At 40.1% G+C, this 19,200-nt stretch overlaps 1 protein-coding gene across 1 annotated transcript in view; it reads right to left on the bottom strand.

The window, feature by feature from the left end:
• ap1g1 (adaptor related protein complex 1 subunit gamma 1) overlaps positions 1-19,200 on the bottom strand; it is a 113,540-nt gene that overhangs the window by 3,994 nt on the left and 90,346 nt on the right. The window contains exons 20-22 of the mRNA XM_060838070.1: positions 9,145-9,246; positions 5,948-6,108; positions 4,321-4,419 (exon numbers count right to left, since the gene is read on the bottom strand). Coding sequence (XP_060694053.1) covers positions 4,321-4,419; positions 5,948-6,108; positions 9,145-9,246 — 362 coding nt within the window. The remainder of the gene's footprint in view (positions 1-4,320; positions 4,420-5,947; positions 6,109-9,144; positions 9,247-19,200) is intronic.

The raw sequence follows: 19,200 nt of genomic DNA, 5'->3' as shown, positions 1-19,200 counted from the left end.
AGCGTGGCTAGTGAGTTAAGTCGTGGCATCTTTTTGTCGCATTGTCTATCTGTTAGGCATTTGCGGATGAAGTTGCAGGGGTGTGTGTTCTTGGCACAGACTCTTTCGAGATGTTCTCTTCGTAGGCCAGGAGTGCTGCAGCGTATTGTAAACCCTGTATGTTTGGGTGGTTGCTGTTGTTAATTCAGGATCTGGTCCACGAATGTGGCTTTTCTGTACACTTATGGTGCATTCAGCGTTGTGTTCTTTACCATCACATCCAGGAATGGGAGCTGATCATTGGCTTCCTCCTTTCTCATAAATGCGATCCTTGTGAACATAGCATTGATAACCCGGGGTGTGTTCTTGATCTCAAAAGCAGCAGGAAGGGAACCAAATAAATTTCAGAAGACAGTACAGCAGCATTTCACAGGAGGCTCCAAAGCAGTGAACAGGTCACCTAGACAGGTGACAAAATGTCTGCAAATCAACTTCCCAGCTCGGTGAACACCCACAACTACAGCAACCAGCACCCGAGCTACAAATCTTCATGCAAACCTTGAATACCTACCCTCTGTTTCCCATCTTTTAGCCACTTCTAAAACATGCTGCCAAAGATTAGTCAATCCCAAGCATTCCAATTTGGTAACCAACCTGCCATGTGGCACTATACCAAATGTTTTCTGAAAGTCCAAATATACAACACCCACAGCACTATTCTCATCCACTGCCTGTGTCACCTCAAAGAACTCAATTTGTCAGACATGACCTGACCTTGAGAAAACCATGTTGACCGTCTACTATTAAATATACACTAGGAGAAAAAGTTACCTTCTCCTAGATTATGGTCTCCATCTTTTAAGCCACTACTGGTGTCAAGCTGACAGGTCTGTAGTTTCCTGGATAATCTTTTGTCCCTTTTGTTAACAACAGGGTCACATTTGCAATCCCCATCCCCAGAGACTAATCCTATGTCCAGAGGGGCCTGGAAAACTTCTGTCAATGGCTCAATTTTCTCCCTGAACCTCAGCAATCTAGGATGCATACGATCCTCAGTCATCCAATGTATCCAGCTTAGGATACCTGTATTTCTTTCTCTTGGCTATGCACCCTATTCACCTTCCTTTTGAAATTCTCCCATTTTTTCATTGATTGGAAATGCATTTTGTTGAGATAAAAGTCAATGTGTTCCAGTTCAACTTTTAGACCCCTAAAATCTGCCCTTTTCCAGTTTTAGGGTCTTAATCATTGACTGATTGGTATCCTTTTCCAACTTAAAATTGAACCATATTATGTTATAATTGCTATTTCCCACAAGCTCACCCACTCTGATATTCTGCTTGGACTGCCTCATTTCCTAGGACCAGATCCAACACAGCCCCCTCCTTGGGAGGTGTGGAAATGTACTGTTCCAGAAAGTTCTCCTGCACACATTGCAGGAACATTGTTCCCTTCTGTGCCCCACACTCTACCCTTTTCCCAGTCTACCCTAGAGTAACTGAAACCACCAACCACAACTCTACTTATCCTGTAGATTTCCATAATCTGCGTACAAATGCTCTCTTCCACTTCCTCCTATTTGGAGGTGTATAATAAGTACCCAACAAGGTCACAAGCTTCCTGTCCCTCAACTCCAATCATATAAATTCTAATCTGGGCATAGTATCATCGCCCCTGAGATACGGTCTTTCACAAAGACTGCTAAATATTTCCCTTTTTACCCAGCCTGTTTCTACTAAAAAGCCTTGCAACCCAGGATGTTAAGTATTCAGTTCTGTTCTGGCTAGAGTCATGTTTCTGTCAATGCTAGTATGTCATATCCCCCTAAAGCAATTTAGGCCTCCAGTTTCCCCAATTTTGCTCACTATTCTCCACAGTTTTATATACATGCAATTTAACCCTGCTCTCTCTCTTTTGCCCATTGGAAAGTGATCATTTCTTTGCTCACTGACAATATTAAGTCTTCCCTCACTTCCTTTTACCCATTCTCTGTCTTCTCTCTTTTGCCCTCTCTGGGAGTTCCAAACTAGGTCCATTCCCACCTCCACTACACTATTTACTTCTCAACTAGATTAGTTCCTTTTCTGCTCAGGTAAACCCCATCTCTTCTGGGCACCTTTCCAAAAATGACTCCAATGTCCCAAAAATTTAAACCACTCCATTTTACACCACCCGTCATGCCATGCATTTACCTTCTTCACTGTCTTTGCCTAAATGGGGAAGTTCATGGCACAGGTAGTATTGAGATTACTGCCCTTTAGATCCTGCATTTCAACCTACTTCGTAACTCCTGAAATTGATCCTGCAAGACCTCAAAGCTGTCCCTCACTATGTTGTTGGTTCCCACATGTACCACTCCCAGTGGCTGTTCATTCTCCCTTTCCAGAAGTTTATCCAGTCATTTGATTAAGTTCTGAACTTTTGTACTCAGGAGGCAGAACATACGAGAAATCACAATCTTGGCCACAAACTAGACGGTCTATCTCTCGAACTATTGAGCCACCCATTACTACTAATCTACCTATTAGCCTCTTGCTTTTCACAAAGTAGCCTCAGGTACTATAGTACTGTGTTTTCCTTCAAATCATCCACCAACAGTTCAGTCATGCTGCTCACTAAATAGGCATCTAAAATTCCACACCCAATTCAGCTACATGTTGTTCAAGAACTGCTACCCTCTAAGCAATCAGATACCGAGTGTCCTGGATGTGTTAAGGAGCCAAAGCCTCCCACATTTTACATTCCTCCAGCAAAACAAAATCTACTACAAGCAGTATCCAGATTACAAAGAAAAAGAAAGGCAAAATAATCAGTTTTCAAAGTAGTTCTTTCCAGGTTACTGTGCCACAGTACCAAGGAAATGAATGAATCCACATTCTCCAATTGTTAAGCAGCTCGACCTCAAGTTAAATAACTCCCTGGAAAATGGCTATGTCCCAGATCAAAAATAAATCACTGAAGATTTTTGCTAATTGCAGCCATCTGTTGGCCTATAAAGAAACTCTTAGAAGCAAGGTTTTTCTTAAAACGCACAGACACCAATAGACAAACATTAAAAACAAAAATTGCTATTAAACAAACCAATGTGCACCCATGAAACTAGTAAATGACGCTGCATAGTTTTTATTTGAAACCACATGCTGCACTAAACATTGATTAAAAGTGTTAATTATTTGATAAACCCATTTTAACTGTATTAGTAAAGCTGCATATCATCAAGAACCATTTTGAACGCAAAACATTCTAAGACCACTGCTAATTCTGACTGGCTCATTGAGAATTTGGCATGTAAAAATTAGCCTGAATGGGAACTAGAGTGGACATGGTGGCTCGCTTCCAAAAACTAGTACAAATTTGTACAAAGTCCATTTCTGCTCTTCCACTGTGAAGGGAGCTGACAGAAACGAGATATATTTCCACACTGCAAATACACAAGTTTTTTTTAATATATAGAATTGACACTGGTGGTAATATCAGAATAAGATGTTGGTGAATGAGACACATTAAAATGTAAAATTAATATGTATACTTTATTCACAATACTTTTTAACAAGTGCATGCCTGCAAAACAATATTGTCAGAAGGACACAACCCAAGTTAGGCTAGGTAAAAGGGTCTGGAACTTGCAATATTGAAGTTGCATATGACTCCTTAACATATCATTTGTTACTCAAATGCATCTAGTTGAAGCATACCAGCATGCAAAAACACCAAAAACCCAGGGAAGTAACAGCCTTATTTAAATTGCAGTCATTAAAAAGCTAACCCTACATTTGAAACCATGAAGTGTAACAATGATTAACAAACAACACTGCACTTAAATAAACTTGTTCAAGTGACAAAGATAAACAATACTTATAAATAATGCCTTTCGCTCAAGGAATGAGTTTTATGATTGCGACTATAGTTTCTAACACAGCTGAGATCATAAATTATTTTGAATGTACCATTAAAAGTTATGAGAATCGATGACCAGAAAAATCTGTTTTAATTCCACACATTACAAGTTAAATTTTAAAGAGAATTTCATTGATAAAATTAATTTACAAAGCGTCAACAATTCAGTTAGATCTATTTGAATTTCATTTTTTTCTAATAAATAGGTATAATGAAATTAAATGCAAATTATTCATTCCGAGTGTGAAACTTGACAATTTGGCTTAGAAATGTGGAATTTTTGCCATGCAACTTCCAATATTTATTTTAGGTAAAAGCTGTTTTGAAAAAGCCTCTTCATGTGAAGAAAATCAATCAGGACTAGAAAGACAACACCTAAAGATTCTCTCAAATGTTGTCAAGAACCTCACACAAACTGAAATGTATTTGAAATCTAGGACATACCTTCTGTGGATTAAGCACTTTAATAACTTGTGTAACAGCTCCTGCATTTCTTGCTGGAATTATGTTATTACTTGGAGAAAGAAGCTGCAGTTGAAATGTCTGCAAAATTTAAGAAATAGATAACATGAATATTAGCATTCAAAACAGACAACAAATCACAATGTTAACTAATACTTAGAAATATCTTTGCTTTACTTGAAATGTACAATTTGAACAGTTAACTGAATATGTGGATAACACAAATTCAAAATGATCACGGTGATGACCCTTTCCTCAAATTGTGCACCTAACAGTTCTCTTACAAAGGATATCACTTTGCTGTCTTCATAAGTCAATGTTCAAGCATGAAAACAAACTATTTGCTTAATGTCAACTGAATGATTGCAGGAAGGCAGATTATCTGAATAACCATAAATTTAGATAAGGGAATGCACAGCAAGATATAGGTATTCTCATACACCAGTCACTGAAGGTAAGCATGTAGGTACAGCAGGAGGTAAAGTCAACAAATGGCATGTTGGCATGCAGTGAAAGGATTCCAGTACAGGAGCATGGATGCCTTGTAGCAACTTATACTATGACTTGGTGTAACTGCACCTGGAATATGTATATAGTTTTTGTCTCCTATCTATTGGAGGTTGTTCTTGCTATAAAGTTAAAAATCAAAACACCACGTTTAATCCAACAGGTTTAATTGGAAGCACACGAGCCTTCGGAGCGATGTTCCTTCATCAGGTGATAGTGGAGAGCTCAAGCTTGCTATAGTTCTTACTATAGACTGTGTACAGCGAAGGTTTACTAGATTGATTTCAGGGTCAGCAAAGTATGAGGAGGCTCTAAATCAGCAGGACCATATTCACTGGAGTTCAGAAATAATGAATGGGGATTGAATAGAAACTTATAGAATTCTTGTAGGACTGGACAGAGTAGATGCAGGAAGGATGCTCCTGATGGCAGGTGAGTTCAGAACTGGGTCACAGTCTAAGGATATGGTTTGGAGATCATGCTTACAGAATTAATGGCCAAAGGAGTCCAGTGTGATTGAGATGTGATACAATAAACAGATTAAAACTTTCATATTTTATAATGGGATATGCTGGCTTCTGTTCTTGGACATGTAAACCCCAGGACTACTACATTACATTCTCAAGATAGCTCTGGTTTTTAAACAATAAGTAGTCTGTGCCCCAATACTATGTCAGACTGACAAACCCTCTGTACAGTTTTAGAGTTTATATGGATTCATGCAGTTTTTGATCAAAATAGAATGTTATTCTGCAAAAACAAGTCCACCCCATAAGCCAATGTGTGTGCACATGTAGGAGTGACAGATTTGAGGATGCATGGGTGTCACGTGTGTGCACAAGGATATGGGGTAAGCCATTTAGGATTGAGAAGCAGCATTTTTTTAAACCCAGAAGGTGGTTAGCTTGTGAAATCAGCAACCGCAGAAAGCAATCAAGGTCAAAGCATCGAATAAGTTAAAGAAGGTGGATACAGCACTTAGGGAACAGGATATTGAGTTGGATGATCGACCATTATAATAAAAGGTAGAGCACAGACTTAAAGGCTGAATGGCCTACTTCCTGTGTTTCTAAGCTATTTTATAAACCAAATAAATACATACCTTTGGTACTGCAGCTTGAAATACAAAGTCAGTCATGTCTCCTTCTGTGGAGTTGGTAGCACTAATCGTAACAACAGTTACATTGGGATTTGTGTTGGAACGCTCGAAGTTGAATTCTATTTTTAAGCCACCTTTACAGTACGCTGTGACAGGAGGAATGCCTATGGAGTAAAAAAATTGCATTTAGTGACAACTTAGCATTTCCACTATTAACATGGAGGTCAAATTTGTCTGCTGCTCAACTGTTCATTAAAAGGTATTTTTTGACCAATGGCCTGATTGGTTCAACACCACACCAAACACTGAGCACCACTCCCTTTAAACTTTACTCATATACTCCAAAGAGGTGCTGCTGTGAGAATTTGTACTGGCTCTAATTAGTTCCACAAGGAATTCTCATTGTTCCACTTCTCCCTGGGTCCCTGTTGATCTCTTTTACTTGCACAGAGCATAATCGCCACGTCCACCTTTCACATAGAATAGAAAAGGTCATCAACTGCTCCCAGCTTCTAGCCCTCCCAGACATGATCTCCATTTTTTTTTCTTCCTTTCCTCAATTTCTCCAATTCCATTTCTAGAAGAGTTTACCCATCATTTCATATTGCTTCCTCACCCAGACTGGAGGGAATTCCATTTCACATCATCCAATTTTGCAATCTCTATCGTGTGTGTTCTGGCAATGCCACCATCCAAATCAGAAATTCTGAATTGTTTTTATTATTCCACCTTCATGTGGTTTACAGGGTAGCTAACTAAGCCCATTTCATTTCCTTCACTATCTTTTAACGCACCCACAAGATGTTGGTAGCACCAACATTTACTATCCATTCCTAAATATGCTCAAGGTGCTGGTGAGCTGTTTTTGAACTGCTACAGTCCTTGAAGTGTAGGTATGCTCGCAGTGCTGTTATGGAGGGATTTTGACCTAATGATAGTGAAGGAACACAAGTTCCAAGTCAGGATGATGGTGCGTGGTTTGCACGGAAACCTGCAGCTGGTGTTGTTCCATGTATTGGCTGCTCATGTCCTTCAAGGCAGCAAAGGTTTAAAGTTTGGAAGGTGCTGGTAAAAGCTGGCTTAGTGAGTTGAGTCAGTGCATGGTGTGGATGGCACACACTGCTGCCATGGTTCAGGAAATGCAAGTTGAAAGTTTCAGATGGGATGTAAATAAAGTAGTTTTTAAAATCCTGAATAAGTTGAGATGGTGTATAAACTTCTAGACAAGTGGAGAGTATTCCATCATACTCCTCATTTGGGCCCTACAAATAGCAGACAGGCTTTGAGTCATCAGGAGGAGCGCAGTTTGCTGTAGAATTCCCAGCCTCTGACCAGTTCTTACAGTCAGTGATTATACGGCTGGTACAGTTCAGTTTCTGATCCACTTCTGGAAGTTGATAAAGGTGGATTCAGCAATGGTTTAATTTTGAATGTCACAGGGCAATAGGTGAATTCTCTGGGAGGCAGCACAATTATTTGCCACTTAATAGCCAAAGCTCAAATAATGTCCAAGCCTTGCTGCATTTGTACAGATTGCTTCAGTATCTGATAAGTCACAAATGGTGTTGAATGCTGTACAATTAGAGAGGTAGAGCATGCCCACTTCTGACTTTATGATGGAGGCAAGGCCTTTGATATAACAGCTGAAATGACAGACAGTTCAATTTGGATAAATTTGAGGTATTGCATTTTGGTACAACAAAGAGGGACACCACTGAAACAATTAATGGAGCAGTCTTGGTAGTGTTGAAGAACAGAGGAACCTAGGGGGTTCAAGTACATAATTCTTTGACATTTGCATCACAGGTAGACAGGATGCTTAAAAATGCATTTAGCATGTTTGCCTTCATTGTTCAATTCTGAGTGTAAGAGTTGGAAAGTCATGTTGACTCTTCTGGAGAACTGTATCCAGTTCTGTTCACCCTGTTACAGGAAAGATTCTAAGCTAGAGAGGGCTCAGAAGCGATTTACCAGGATGTTGTCAGGTATGGAAGGTTTGAGTGATAATGAAAGGCTGGACAGAACCAGTCTTACTCAAGATTGGGATACAGACAGACTCTACCTCTACAGACAGACCCCATGGCTTTAATTCATTGCCTGAGTTGAGATGTCACCTTTTCTTATAAAACCTTAATTTATTTCAAGGTGACTCAAAAGAACTTCTTGAATTTACATATTAATAAATTAAAACCTGCACTCTAAAAGTTGAAAGTTTGATTTCACTGTATGACACTGATCTTCTACTATAAATTCTGTGTTTTATGATCTGATACTCCACAACCACCCAATGAAGGAGCAGTGCTCAGAAAGCAAGTGCTTCCAAATAAACCTGTTGGACTATAACTTGGTGTTGCGTGATTTCTAGCTTTGTCCACCTCAGTCCAACACCGGCTCCTTTACTGAAAGGCAATTTGCTTGTACAAGCTCTTTTCGTCCAGAACCTGTCACAATGCCCCAAGAACCCAAAATTTTTCTCTGGCTGCACCATGCCTTTAGCTGCACATACATCTGCTGTAACCTCCTTTTTATATAGACATTAGCTCCTGGTATTGTTAACAGTCTGGTGATTAATATTTTTGGAGATTCTACTTGGAGTCTCCTTCCTAACTCCTTAGACTCTGACCAATAAAATATAGGAACAAGATTAGGCACTTCAGCCACTGAGTCTGCTCCTCCATTCGATCATGGTTGATAAGCTCATGATGTATTGGAGAAACTCCTCCTCTTCCCATTCCCTGGCTTTGTACTTGGAAAAGCCATTTTCTTCCACATTTTCCAGTTCTGATACAAGGTTATTTACCTGAAACAGAAGCCTCTTTGTCCATAGATGCTGGCTGATAAATCTTCCAGTATTTTGTTTTTTATTTCATATTTCTAGCATCCGTAGTGTCTCTACATCTTGCATTATTCTGACAGGCATTGTCATGAAAATCAATGCTAATCCCCTGGTCTAGGTGGATTACATTTACACATAATAAAAGGATTTGGGTTGAGGATCAAAGTAGCAACTTACTCCCATCTTCTCAAGGGCAAATAGGATGATCAATAAATGTTGGTCATGCCACTGACAAGCAATTCCCAAAAATAAATTCAAGGATGACTGATGAGAGCATTAAATAACTAGCACACATTGAATAGTTCCATGATGCTTTCGTGTGATACAATTTAACCATTCCAAGTGGGAGAAAAAAAAAATCTACCTGAAGCCAAATCATTGAAGACTTGTTGTGATGCTAGACCATCCAATAGAAAGGGAGGCTGCGAAACTTGTGGCGCTTGAGTATTTATTGGCATGGCTCCACCTGCAAATCAAACCACAACTTACAGGATTTATCAAAAATACTTTGAAATAGCAGCCATGAAATTGCCATATTTCAGCGTATACCATTCCAATGTAACTGGTTTCAGAAATTTTATCAGAATGTTTTGTCCCTAAAGACGAGTTTTTCTTAAAAAGGCATTCCATAATGTATTACAAGTACAAATGCAAGCTGTGTGTAACAATTATCAACAAACATTAAGTGACTTATCACCAGATGCATTCTTTTCAAAACAGTTTTCTTCATACAGCATGGATACAAACTGCTAGTGTAGAGTGTCACTGCGTGCTCACAGATTGATTTGAAACCAAAACTTCAAAGGCAAATAGCAAAGTTGGAATGGTGATCAAACTATGTTCATACTTTCTTTTTCTACAGATACACTGGCCTGTGAGCATAGTCAACATTTTCTGTTTTTGTACTTGATTTCTGGGTAAAGTTCTGGTGTATTTGACCGGGTAAAGTTCTGGTGTCTTAAATTAATAAAGAATATATATGTTTTGGGTAGGGGTAGGGAGGCAACAAAGGCTGCTTTTAAGAGGACAGATAGAGAAGGATGGGCTGTACAAGGTTAGAAGAGAGGGGGTGGCTCCTTGAAACATGAGGTTTCAAAAAGACTTGACAGGGTGAATGTTGATAGGCTTTACACCCTGGCTGGAGGTTTAGATCTGGAGGGGCATAATATCAGGATAAGGGGTTCACAATTTAGAATAGAAATTGGGGTTCAAGGAGCAACCTTCATGCCTAAAATTCTAAACTCTTGAGATATGAACCCTAATAGAATGATGTTTTTAACAGAAAGACATTGATAAAGTTCAGAAAAAAGGTGATAATATGTATTTAACCTAGAATATTAATTGTGTCATTAATTAGCCGACCTGAACCAATTCAGCATTTTGTTTCTCTTACAGATTTTCAGCGTCCAGAGTAGTTTGCTTTTGCACTGAAAGAACTGCCTTCTGGAACAGAACATTAACTTTACAGTCTGTCATGACTAATTACTTGCTCTCAATAGGAAACAATTTTTTTAAAAACGAAACCTACCCAGCACAACTTGCCATGTATAAAACCAAAACTGTCAAGTTAAAAACAGAAACATTATGAGAATACTCACGTTTGACAGCATCTGTGGAGTTAATGTTTCATACCTACCTGTGATTTTTCAGAAATTTGTCCTTACTGCAGAGTTCTAGCATCTGTATTAGTGAGCTTTGATCTAAAGAGGTCTAATTTTAGAGGAGGAATTGTTCATTATCCGGCCCAAATAAACAGTCAGACAAGACAAGGGAGTTGTGATAAAGGCATAGAGATTACTGCAGAAATTGTAACAGGTGGGATTGTGATGAGCAGTTTAAGATCATTCTATTTTTTATTGCTGAAGATGCATTCAACATCATTGGTTCAGTGATATTCCCTACATAAAAGTCAAAAGGTGAAGGATGGTCACTGATAGTTGTGCAATGTTCAACATAATTAATGAATCCTCAGATATGAAGCAGTCAGTGCCCATGCACAGCAAGACCTGGACAACAACCATGCTTGGAATGACAAGTGATAGTGACAAGTAACATGTCATCTTCGACAAGAGACAATCTAACCATTGTACCTTGATGTTTAGTGGTAATTACAATTGCTGTACCCCCCACTACTAATAACCTGTAGGTTACTCACGTCCAGAAACTAACCAATCCAAAGTTGTAACAGTATGTACAGTCTATAAAATGCAGTAACACACTAAAACATCTTTGACAGTACTATCCTACCTGAAACCTTTGTCCTTCTAGAAGGACAGAGGCAGCAATCATATAGGAACGTCAGCATCTGCAAGTTCCCAAGTTGTACACCATTCTCTTTCCTCCACCATCATAATCAAAATGCTGGAATGCCCTTCCTAAAAACTGTGGATGTCCCTACATCCCAAGGACTGCAGTTCTTTGAAGTAGAAGCTCACCACCTCCTTCTCCAGAGTAATTAGGATGGCCAACAAATGCTGGCCTGGCCAGCAATGTGTACACTCCTTTAGTGAATAATAAAAGGCAATTTCTGATTGCAACATTTCCCCCAAGAACAACCTAGATTTTGAAACCTTTATTTTGAACAATACAAGCTGCAGGAAAGATATTGTCCTCTATTGGAATTTAACCTTCTTTGATGTGGTTGGGACAGGGAGGAGATATTTTGGACTTCTTTTCAACTCCTGCCAGTCAGGCCATTTACTACAGTAAAGTACGTCATTTCCTGTCTGAAGGCTTGAGCATCCCTTGCTGTCAAGCTTCTATAAAATGTGCTTAATAATACTATCTAGAGATACATAAAACAACCAGACTCCCCTTTTAGGTTTACTGGTGGCAGCTTGGCACGGTAATCAGCACTGCTGCCAGTGTTCAATGCTGGACTTGGCTGACTATGTGGGGTTTGCATATTCTCCCTACATCTGCACTGGTTTCTACCCAGTTTCTAGTTTCCTCCCACAATCCAAAGATGTGCAGGTTAGGTGGATTCGCGATGTTAGAACACAAGAACTAGGAACAGGAGTAGACCATCCAGCCCTTCCAATAGATTGCACTGGATGAAGTTATGACGTCAACTTGACATCACAGGTACTTTGAGACCTGATAAATTTTGCAAGTTGCAAAGATGGATACCTTAACTGCCAGGTAGCTCTTTCAGGAGTTGGTATGGACCCAATGGTTGAATGACCTCCTGCACTGTCAAATTCTACGCTTCCTTAACCAAACACTTCAGTCAAAGTGCGTCACCAGTCATTTTAAGGAACATCTTAAAGCATGAACAAGAGGAGATGTAGAGGCAGCAAGGTGCAGACAGGAAATGACAGAACATGTTATCTCAGTAGTTAAAGGCATCATCAGCTAAAATGAAGCCATACCGTATCTATTAGAATATTTCTGACTACATTTTAAGGTTAAATTGATGGGGTTGACTATTACAAAGATACAACTTTTGAATGGCTGAAGTTCATGCCCATCAAGATTCATATAGTATCATAAGCAAAAGCCCAATTGATCTCTAAACGAACAAATTAAAAAATACACAAATTCAAGTAAATCTGAAAACCTGGAGCGGAGCCAGAGCATAGCATGATGGCCGGCACACTAGCTCATAAATGTTGATTTATTGTTGTGGTTCTGTTCGCCGAGCTGGGAATGTGTGTTGCAGACATTTCATCCAGTCTAAGTGACACCCTCAGTGCTTGGGAGCCTCCAATGAAGCGCTTCCATGATGTTTCCTCTGACATTTATAGCGATTTGTATCTGCCGCTTCCGGTTGTCAGTTCCAGCTGTCCACTGCAGTGGCCGGTATATTGGGTCCAGGTCAATGTGCTCATTGATTGAATCTGTGGAGGAGTGCCATGCCTCTAGGAATTCCCTGGCTGTTCTCGGTTTGGCTTGTCCTATAATAGTAGTGTTGCCCCAGTTGAATTCATGTTGCTCGTCATCTGCGTGTGTGGCTACTAAGGATAGCTGGTCATGTTGTTTCATAGCAAGTTGGTGTTCATGGATACGGATCGTTAGCTGTCTTCCTGTTTGTCCTATGTAGTGTTTTGTGCAGTCCTTGCATGGGATTTTGTACACTACGTTGGTTTTGCTCATGCTGGGTATTGGGTCCTTCGTTCTGGTGAGTTGTCGTCTGAGTGGCTGTAGGTTTTGTGCTGTTATGAGTCCTAGTGGTCGCAGTAGTCTGTCTGTCAGTTCAGAAATGTTTTTGATGTATGGTAGTGTGGCTAGTCCTTTGGGTTGTGGGTTGTGGCATGTCCTCATTCCGTTGTCTTTCCCTTAGGCATCTGTTGATGAAATTGCGGGAGTTTGGCGAATACATTGTACAGGTAGGTTTGCAGTTCTGGTTGACTGCAGTGTGTTGTGGCCCTTTTGAATAGTGTGTTGGGGTGGTTGCTTTCGTAGTTTAGGACTTGGTCTGTGCGTGTGGCTTTCCTGTATACCTTTATGGTGAATTGTCCGTTCAGTGTTCTCTGTACCATCACGTCTAGGAATAGGAGTTGGTTGTCCTTTTCTTCCTCTCTAGTGAATCGGATTCCTGAGAGTGTGACGTTGATGATCCGGTATGTGTTCTCTATTTGTTTTTAAGGATTACAAAGTTATTTACATATCTGACCTAGAGTTTGGGCTAAATTTGCGGTAAGACTGTTTGTTCTAACCTTTGCATTACCGCTTCTGCTAGGAGTCCAGAGATGGCTGAGCCCATGGGTGTGTCGTTGATTTGTCCATATATTTGGTTGTTGAATGTGAAGTGTGTTGTGAGGCACAGGTTCAGTAGTTTGAGTATGCTGTCTTTGTTGATAGATTCCCTGTCTTGTTGTCTGTTCTGTATGTCCAGCAGGTTGGCTATTGTTTCCTCTGGCTACGGTTTTGTCGATAGAGGTGAACAGTGCCGTTACATTGAATGAGACCATAGTTTCTTCCTTGTCTATGTGCATATCTCTGATGATGTCCAAGAATTCCTGTGTTGACTGTATAGACTGGATCCATTGATCAGGTGTTAGTTTGTGCTGTAGTTCTTTAGCCAGTTTGTGTGGTGTTGTCCCTGGTAGTGATACTATGGGTCTGAGTGGGATGTCTGGTTTGTGCACTTTAGGTAGTCCATAGAATCTGGGGGTGTTGTTGCTTTCAGGTTTCATTCTCTGTAGGTCAAACCTGGTTATCTGTCAGTTTTTTTGTAGGTTCCTTAGTGTGTTGTTTATCCTATTAGTGAGCTGTGGGTCAAACTCCCTCTTATGGTAGGAGTTGGTATCTGCAAGTAGTTGTTGCGCTTTTTGGATGAACTCTACTTTGTGCTGCAGACATTTCGTCCCCTGACAAATTCCAGCTCGGCGAACAGAACCATAACAACGAGTATCCGAGATACAAATCTTCTCCCAAATGTTGATCTGTTATCTGTGAAGAACTAGGGTTAACTTTTACATGAGATGAGATATGGAAAAATCTAGATTTTCTGGCCAAAAATAAGGGGTCAAGTTTTACATGAGATCGACTTTATTACTCAAGTATATGCAGTAATTAAAATTGGAAATGCTCATTGGGTGAGAATTGGAGTATAGAAATTTTGAAAGTTTGCAGCCGATTAGAGATAAGGAAGGGCCCGGCCATTTATAGTTTTTAAAAATAATTCAATAACCTGAAAATTAAAAAAGGTATTGCTTAACCATTAAGCTACTTTTCCAAGGTTAAGTTCGACAATGCTGAAATTTACTTTATTCTGGATTAGTAGTGCTGGAAGAGCACATCAGTTCAGGCAGCATCCAAGGAGCAGCAAAATCGACGTTTCGGGCAAAAGCCCTTCATCAGGAAATTACTTTAGCTCAACCAAACGAAAGCAACTACTTTTGAATTGTGCACAAGTTTTAATTTGAAAATATAAAGGTGGCGGCACATGAAACAGGTGTACAATAGCGCTTTTATAAGGTTTATTTGCATTTGTTTCTACTTCCTGGCTAATATTTTTAAACCATGTATTCAGAAAGAAAATTTGACCACAAACACAACCAAACTAATGGGTGAAAAATCAAATTCATGTGTTCGTTCCATAAAGGCAAAATGTTTAAAGTTAGAATGACTTATGATGAAATATTCTTCAGGTAGCACTGATATGCAAAACGACAGTCTGAAATATATCACAATCCATGCTGATACCCAAGTCCCATTACTCCCAGATTGGCACAGAAGTTAGACTTAATCAAATTATTCAAAAACCCCAATTTTCATCCCGGATGTGCTCTAGATAACTGTAAACTGTAATTAATTACTGTTTATAACAGATAATTGAATTCCAACTACTGGCAAACAAACTGGGAGTTATTAACTTATAACTCTAACGTGAATTTTACCTGTTCTTAGTACCATACATGTACACAGACAAATCAAAACATTATTATGGGGCGTGGAGAAAAAAAAGTTAAGAAACAAGTCAACAGCACCAGTCCATCGAAGTCAGAGGTGTCCTGTTGGTTCTTCAGAGTCCCAGTCATCCTATTTCTAACTACTTTCAGTTATTTAATGCAGACACAGGGCAGTTTGCATGCTAATTGTTCAGTGTCTCAGTCACTGGTTCAAGGCAGCAACTTATAAGTAAATAAGTAGTGTAAATAGCCAGTAAATAGTTTTTCAATTAATTGTTGATTCTTTACAAGAGGACAAGAGTTCTTTTGTGGAGAATCTGGAGATTTTCTACTGCTGTATTGTTCAAAGGCGGTCCACTTGCCCAAGAGTCGGAATTGTCGTCATACTAAGCATAAATGGCCCCAATTGAAAACTAATCAGTGTTTCTGGGCAAAATATCCTGAACACCCACAACAATGAATCCAGTAACTGCTCCCAACACTTGAAGAACACAGTCACTACAGTCCTACCCAGACCATAGGTTTGCTCTGTAATTACAGCTGGTTTAACTTGGGGATCACCATGCCTCAGGTGAGTCAAGGCAAGAGATTGAGGAGTCCTTCGTGGCAACCTCAAACTGAAGCTATGTTGTTAGCATCAACTTGCTTTACAAACTGGTCACCCAACCAACTGACCCCCAACAGGCAATAATGTAAATATAACCGATTTCCAGCAACTTGTTTAAAACTGCAACATGGCCTTCCAAAGTTTTGTTTCAAAGCAATATCCTTTTCCTATTTTGATCTTCTATACGAAATATAGAGAAAATAGTCTTTATAATGAGTATTTAATTAAGATAAATTAATTAAAAACATGGATAATTGCACAGAAAATTATACCTAAATGTACTGATGACACAAAGTTCAGTGACATTGTAGATGATAGCATAAAATCATAAAGGAATATTAATAGACTAGGTGAACAGGCAAGAACTGTGGCAGATGGATTTCAATCTAAGTGAGAGCTTAGCAACTTCGGACATCCAAAGAGACTTAGGGGTTCAAGTGCATGGTTTTTAAAAATACCATGAACTGGTGCAGAAAATAATAATTCAGGCTGATGGAAAGATGGCCTTTATATCTGGAGGACTGGAGTACAAGTATGCAGAACTTATTTTGCACATTTACAAAATCTTGGTTAGCCTCCACTAGGAATACTGACAGCAGATCTGATGACTAGGCCTTAGGAAGGATATATTGGCCAAAAAGAACAAAAATACCAGTTATGATTGTAGCACCATAGAGTCAGATGTACAGCATGGAAACAGACCCTTCGGTTCAACCCGTCCATGCCAACCAGATATCCCAACCCAGTCTAGTCCCACCTGCCAGCATATGGCCCATATCCCCCAAACCCTTCCTATTCATATACCCATCCAAATGCCCTTAAATGTTGCAATTGTACCAGCCTCCATCACTTCCTCTGGCAGCTCATTCCATACACGTACTACCCTCTGCATGAAAAAGTTGCCCCTTAGGTCTCTTCTATACCTTTCCCCTCTCACACTAAACCTATGCCCTCTAGTTCTGGACTCCCCAACCCCAGGGTAAAGACTATGCCTATTTATCCTATCTATGCCCCTCAATTTTGTAAACCTCTATAAGGTCACCCCTCAGCCTCCGATGCTCCAGGGAAAACAGCCCCAGCCTGTTCAGCCTCTCCCTATAGCTCAAATCCTCCAGCCCTGGTAACATCCTTGTAAATCTTTTCTGAACCCTTTCAAGTTTCACAACATCTTTCCGATAGGATGGAGACCAGAATTGCACACAATATTCCAACAGTGGCCTAACCAATGACCTGTACAGCCGCAACATGACCTCCCAACCCCTGTACTCAATACTACAACCAATAAAGGAAAGCATACCAAACATCTTCTTCACTATCCTATCTACCTTAGACTCCACTTTCAAGGAGCTATGAACCTGCACTCCAAGGTCTCTTTGTTCAGCAACATTCCCTAGGACCTTACCATTAAGTGTATAAGTCCTGCTAACATTTGTTTCCCAAAATGCAACACCTCATATTTATCCGAATTAAACTCCATCTGCCCAACTTCTCAGCCCACTGGCCCATCTGGTCAAGATCCTGTTGCAATCTGAGGTAACCCTCTTCACTGTGCACTACACCTCCAACTTTTGTGTCATCTGCAACAGAGAAATCAGGGAGCACAGGGAGGTCAGTGACAGTGATGGGAGGAGTGTAGGATAAATACATGAGTGATACGGAGATCAGTTTTATAGTTAGCCCTGTACTTTCTCCTGGCTTAACATATCACCTGGAGTCAGATCCCTCCAAAGCCTCTGACCAAACTAGGGACATATTTGAGAGTTCCAGATTCCAGCTAATCGACCATCAGAAATATAAAAGTCCCTGAGCAATTTCTGTAGTGTCAATGCGTTGGGACTTCTGAGACACTGATTAGGATCTTTCAGGGTATGCTCTGTCCCAGACTATTAGGTTATCAGAAGATCTAGGCCAACAATAACATCTTTTATGAATACACATACATTGATTCAATCGGTTCTTTATTTTCACTTGAATATTACCTGCACCTACTTTAAAGAGCCCACTTCAAATGGTGAGGAATTTGTCAAATGTTTTCAAGAAACTTTTCTTTATCAATAGTGGTTAGTACTGCTGCCTCACAGCGCCAAGGACCTGGGTTCGATTCCAGCCTCAAGTGACTGTCTGCGTAGGTTTCCTCCGGGTGCTCAGATTTCCTCCCACAATACAAAAGATGTGCAGGTTAGGTGAATCGGCCATGCTAATTTGGCCAGAGTGTTCAGGGATGCGTAGGGTAGGGGAATGGGTCTGGGCGAAGTGTCACTCTTCAGAGGGTTGGTGTGGACTTGTTGGGCTGAAGGGCCTGTTTTCACACTGTAGGGATTCTATTTAAAAAAAAAAGTGGATGCTCCTACTAGAGGAACAAAGCTAGACCTTCTTTTGGGTACTAAGACAGGCATGGTTACAACATTTAAAAGACATCTGGATGGGTACCTGAATAGGAAGGGCTTAGAGGGATATGGGCCAAATGCTAGCAAATGGGCCTACATCAGTTTAGGATATTTAATAGGCATGGATGAGTTGGACTGAAGGGTGTGTTTCCATGCTGTACAGCTCTGAGACTCTATGGCAGGTAACTGAAGTAAAGGTGGAGGAACATTTCAGGTTATAGAGTCAGATGTACAGCATGGAAACAGACCCTTCGGTCCAACTCGTCCATGCCGACCAGATATCCCAACCCAATCAAGTCCCACCTGCCAGCACTCGGTCCATATCCCTCCAAACCCTTCCTATTCATATACCCATCCAGATGCCTCTTAAATATTGCAATTGTACCAGCCTCCACCACTTCCTCTGGCAGCTCTTTCCATACATGTACCACCCTCTGCATGATAATGTTGCCCTGTAGGTCCCTTTTATATCTTTCTCCTCTCACCCTAAACCTATGCCCTCTAGTTCTGGACTCCCCGACCCCAGAGAAAAGACTTTGTCTATTAATTCTATTAGTTTTGAAATTGTTACAGAAAAGGGTAAGCCTTCCATAAAAGTTCAGGTTTTTAAATTAGTATGAGACCAGAAGTTTCAAAAGTTGATTTGAGTAGATTGTTAGCAGGCAGGAGTTCTGACAAGTGGGAAGCTTTCAAGAGTGTGAAATGATGGAAGTTCAGAGACATCATGCTCCTACTAGAGTGAAAGATGAAGGAACAATGGATGAATAAAGATAGAGGCTCCAGTCAGGACAAAAAGAGAATCTATTTTCGATATCGACAACCTGGTTCAATTGAATCTCAATCAATAAACAATGTAGGGGTATTCTTAAGAAATCAGAAGGCAAAGAGGGGATATGAGATAGCATTGGAAGATAAGGTTAAGGATAATCCAAAGAGATTCTACAAACATAAGAGCAAGAGGATAATTAAAGAGCATGTAGGGCCTCAAAGATCAAGGTGGTCGTGTGTGTTGAACATCAGCAGTTGGGAGAGATACTAAATGAATATTTCATGTCAGTTTTTACTGTGGA

Source organism: Hemiscyllium ocellatum, chromosome 17, assembly GCF_020745735.1.
Source record: "Hemiscyllium ocellatum isolate sHemOce1 chromosome 17, sHemOce1.pat.X.cur, whole genome shotgun sequence".
Taxonomy (NCBI): Eukaryota; Metazoa; Chordata; class Chondrichthyes; order Orectolobiformes; family Hemiscylliidae; genus Hemiscyllium; species Hemiscyllium ocellatum.
This window is presented reverse-complemented; position numbering and strand designations above follow the sequence as displayed.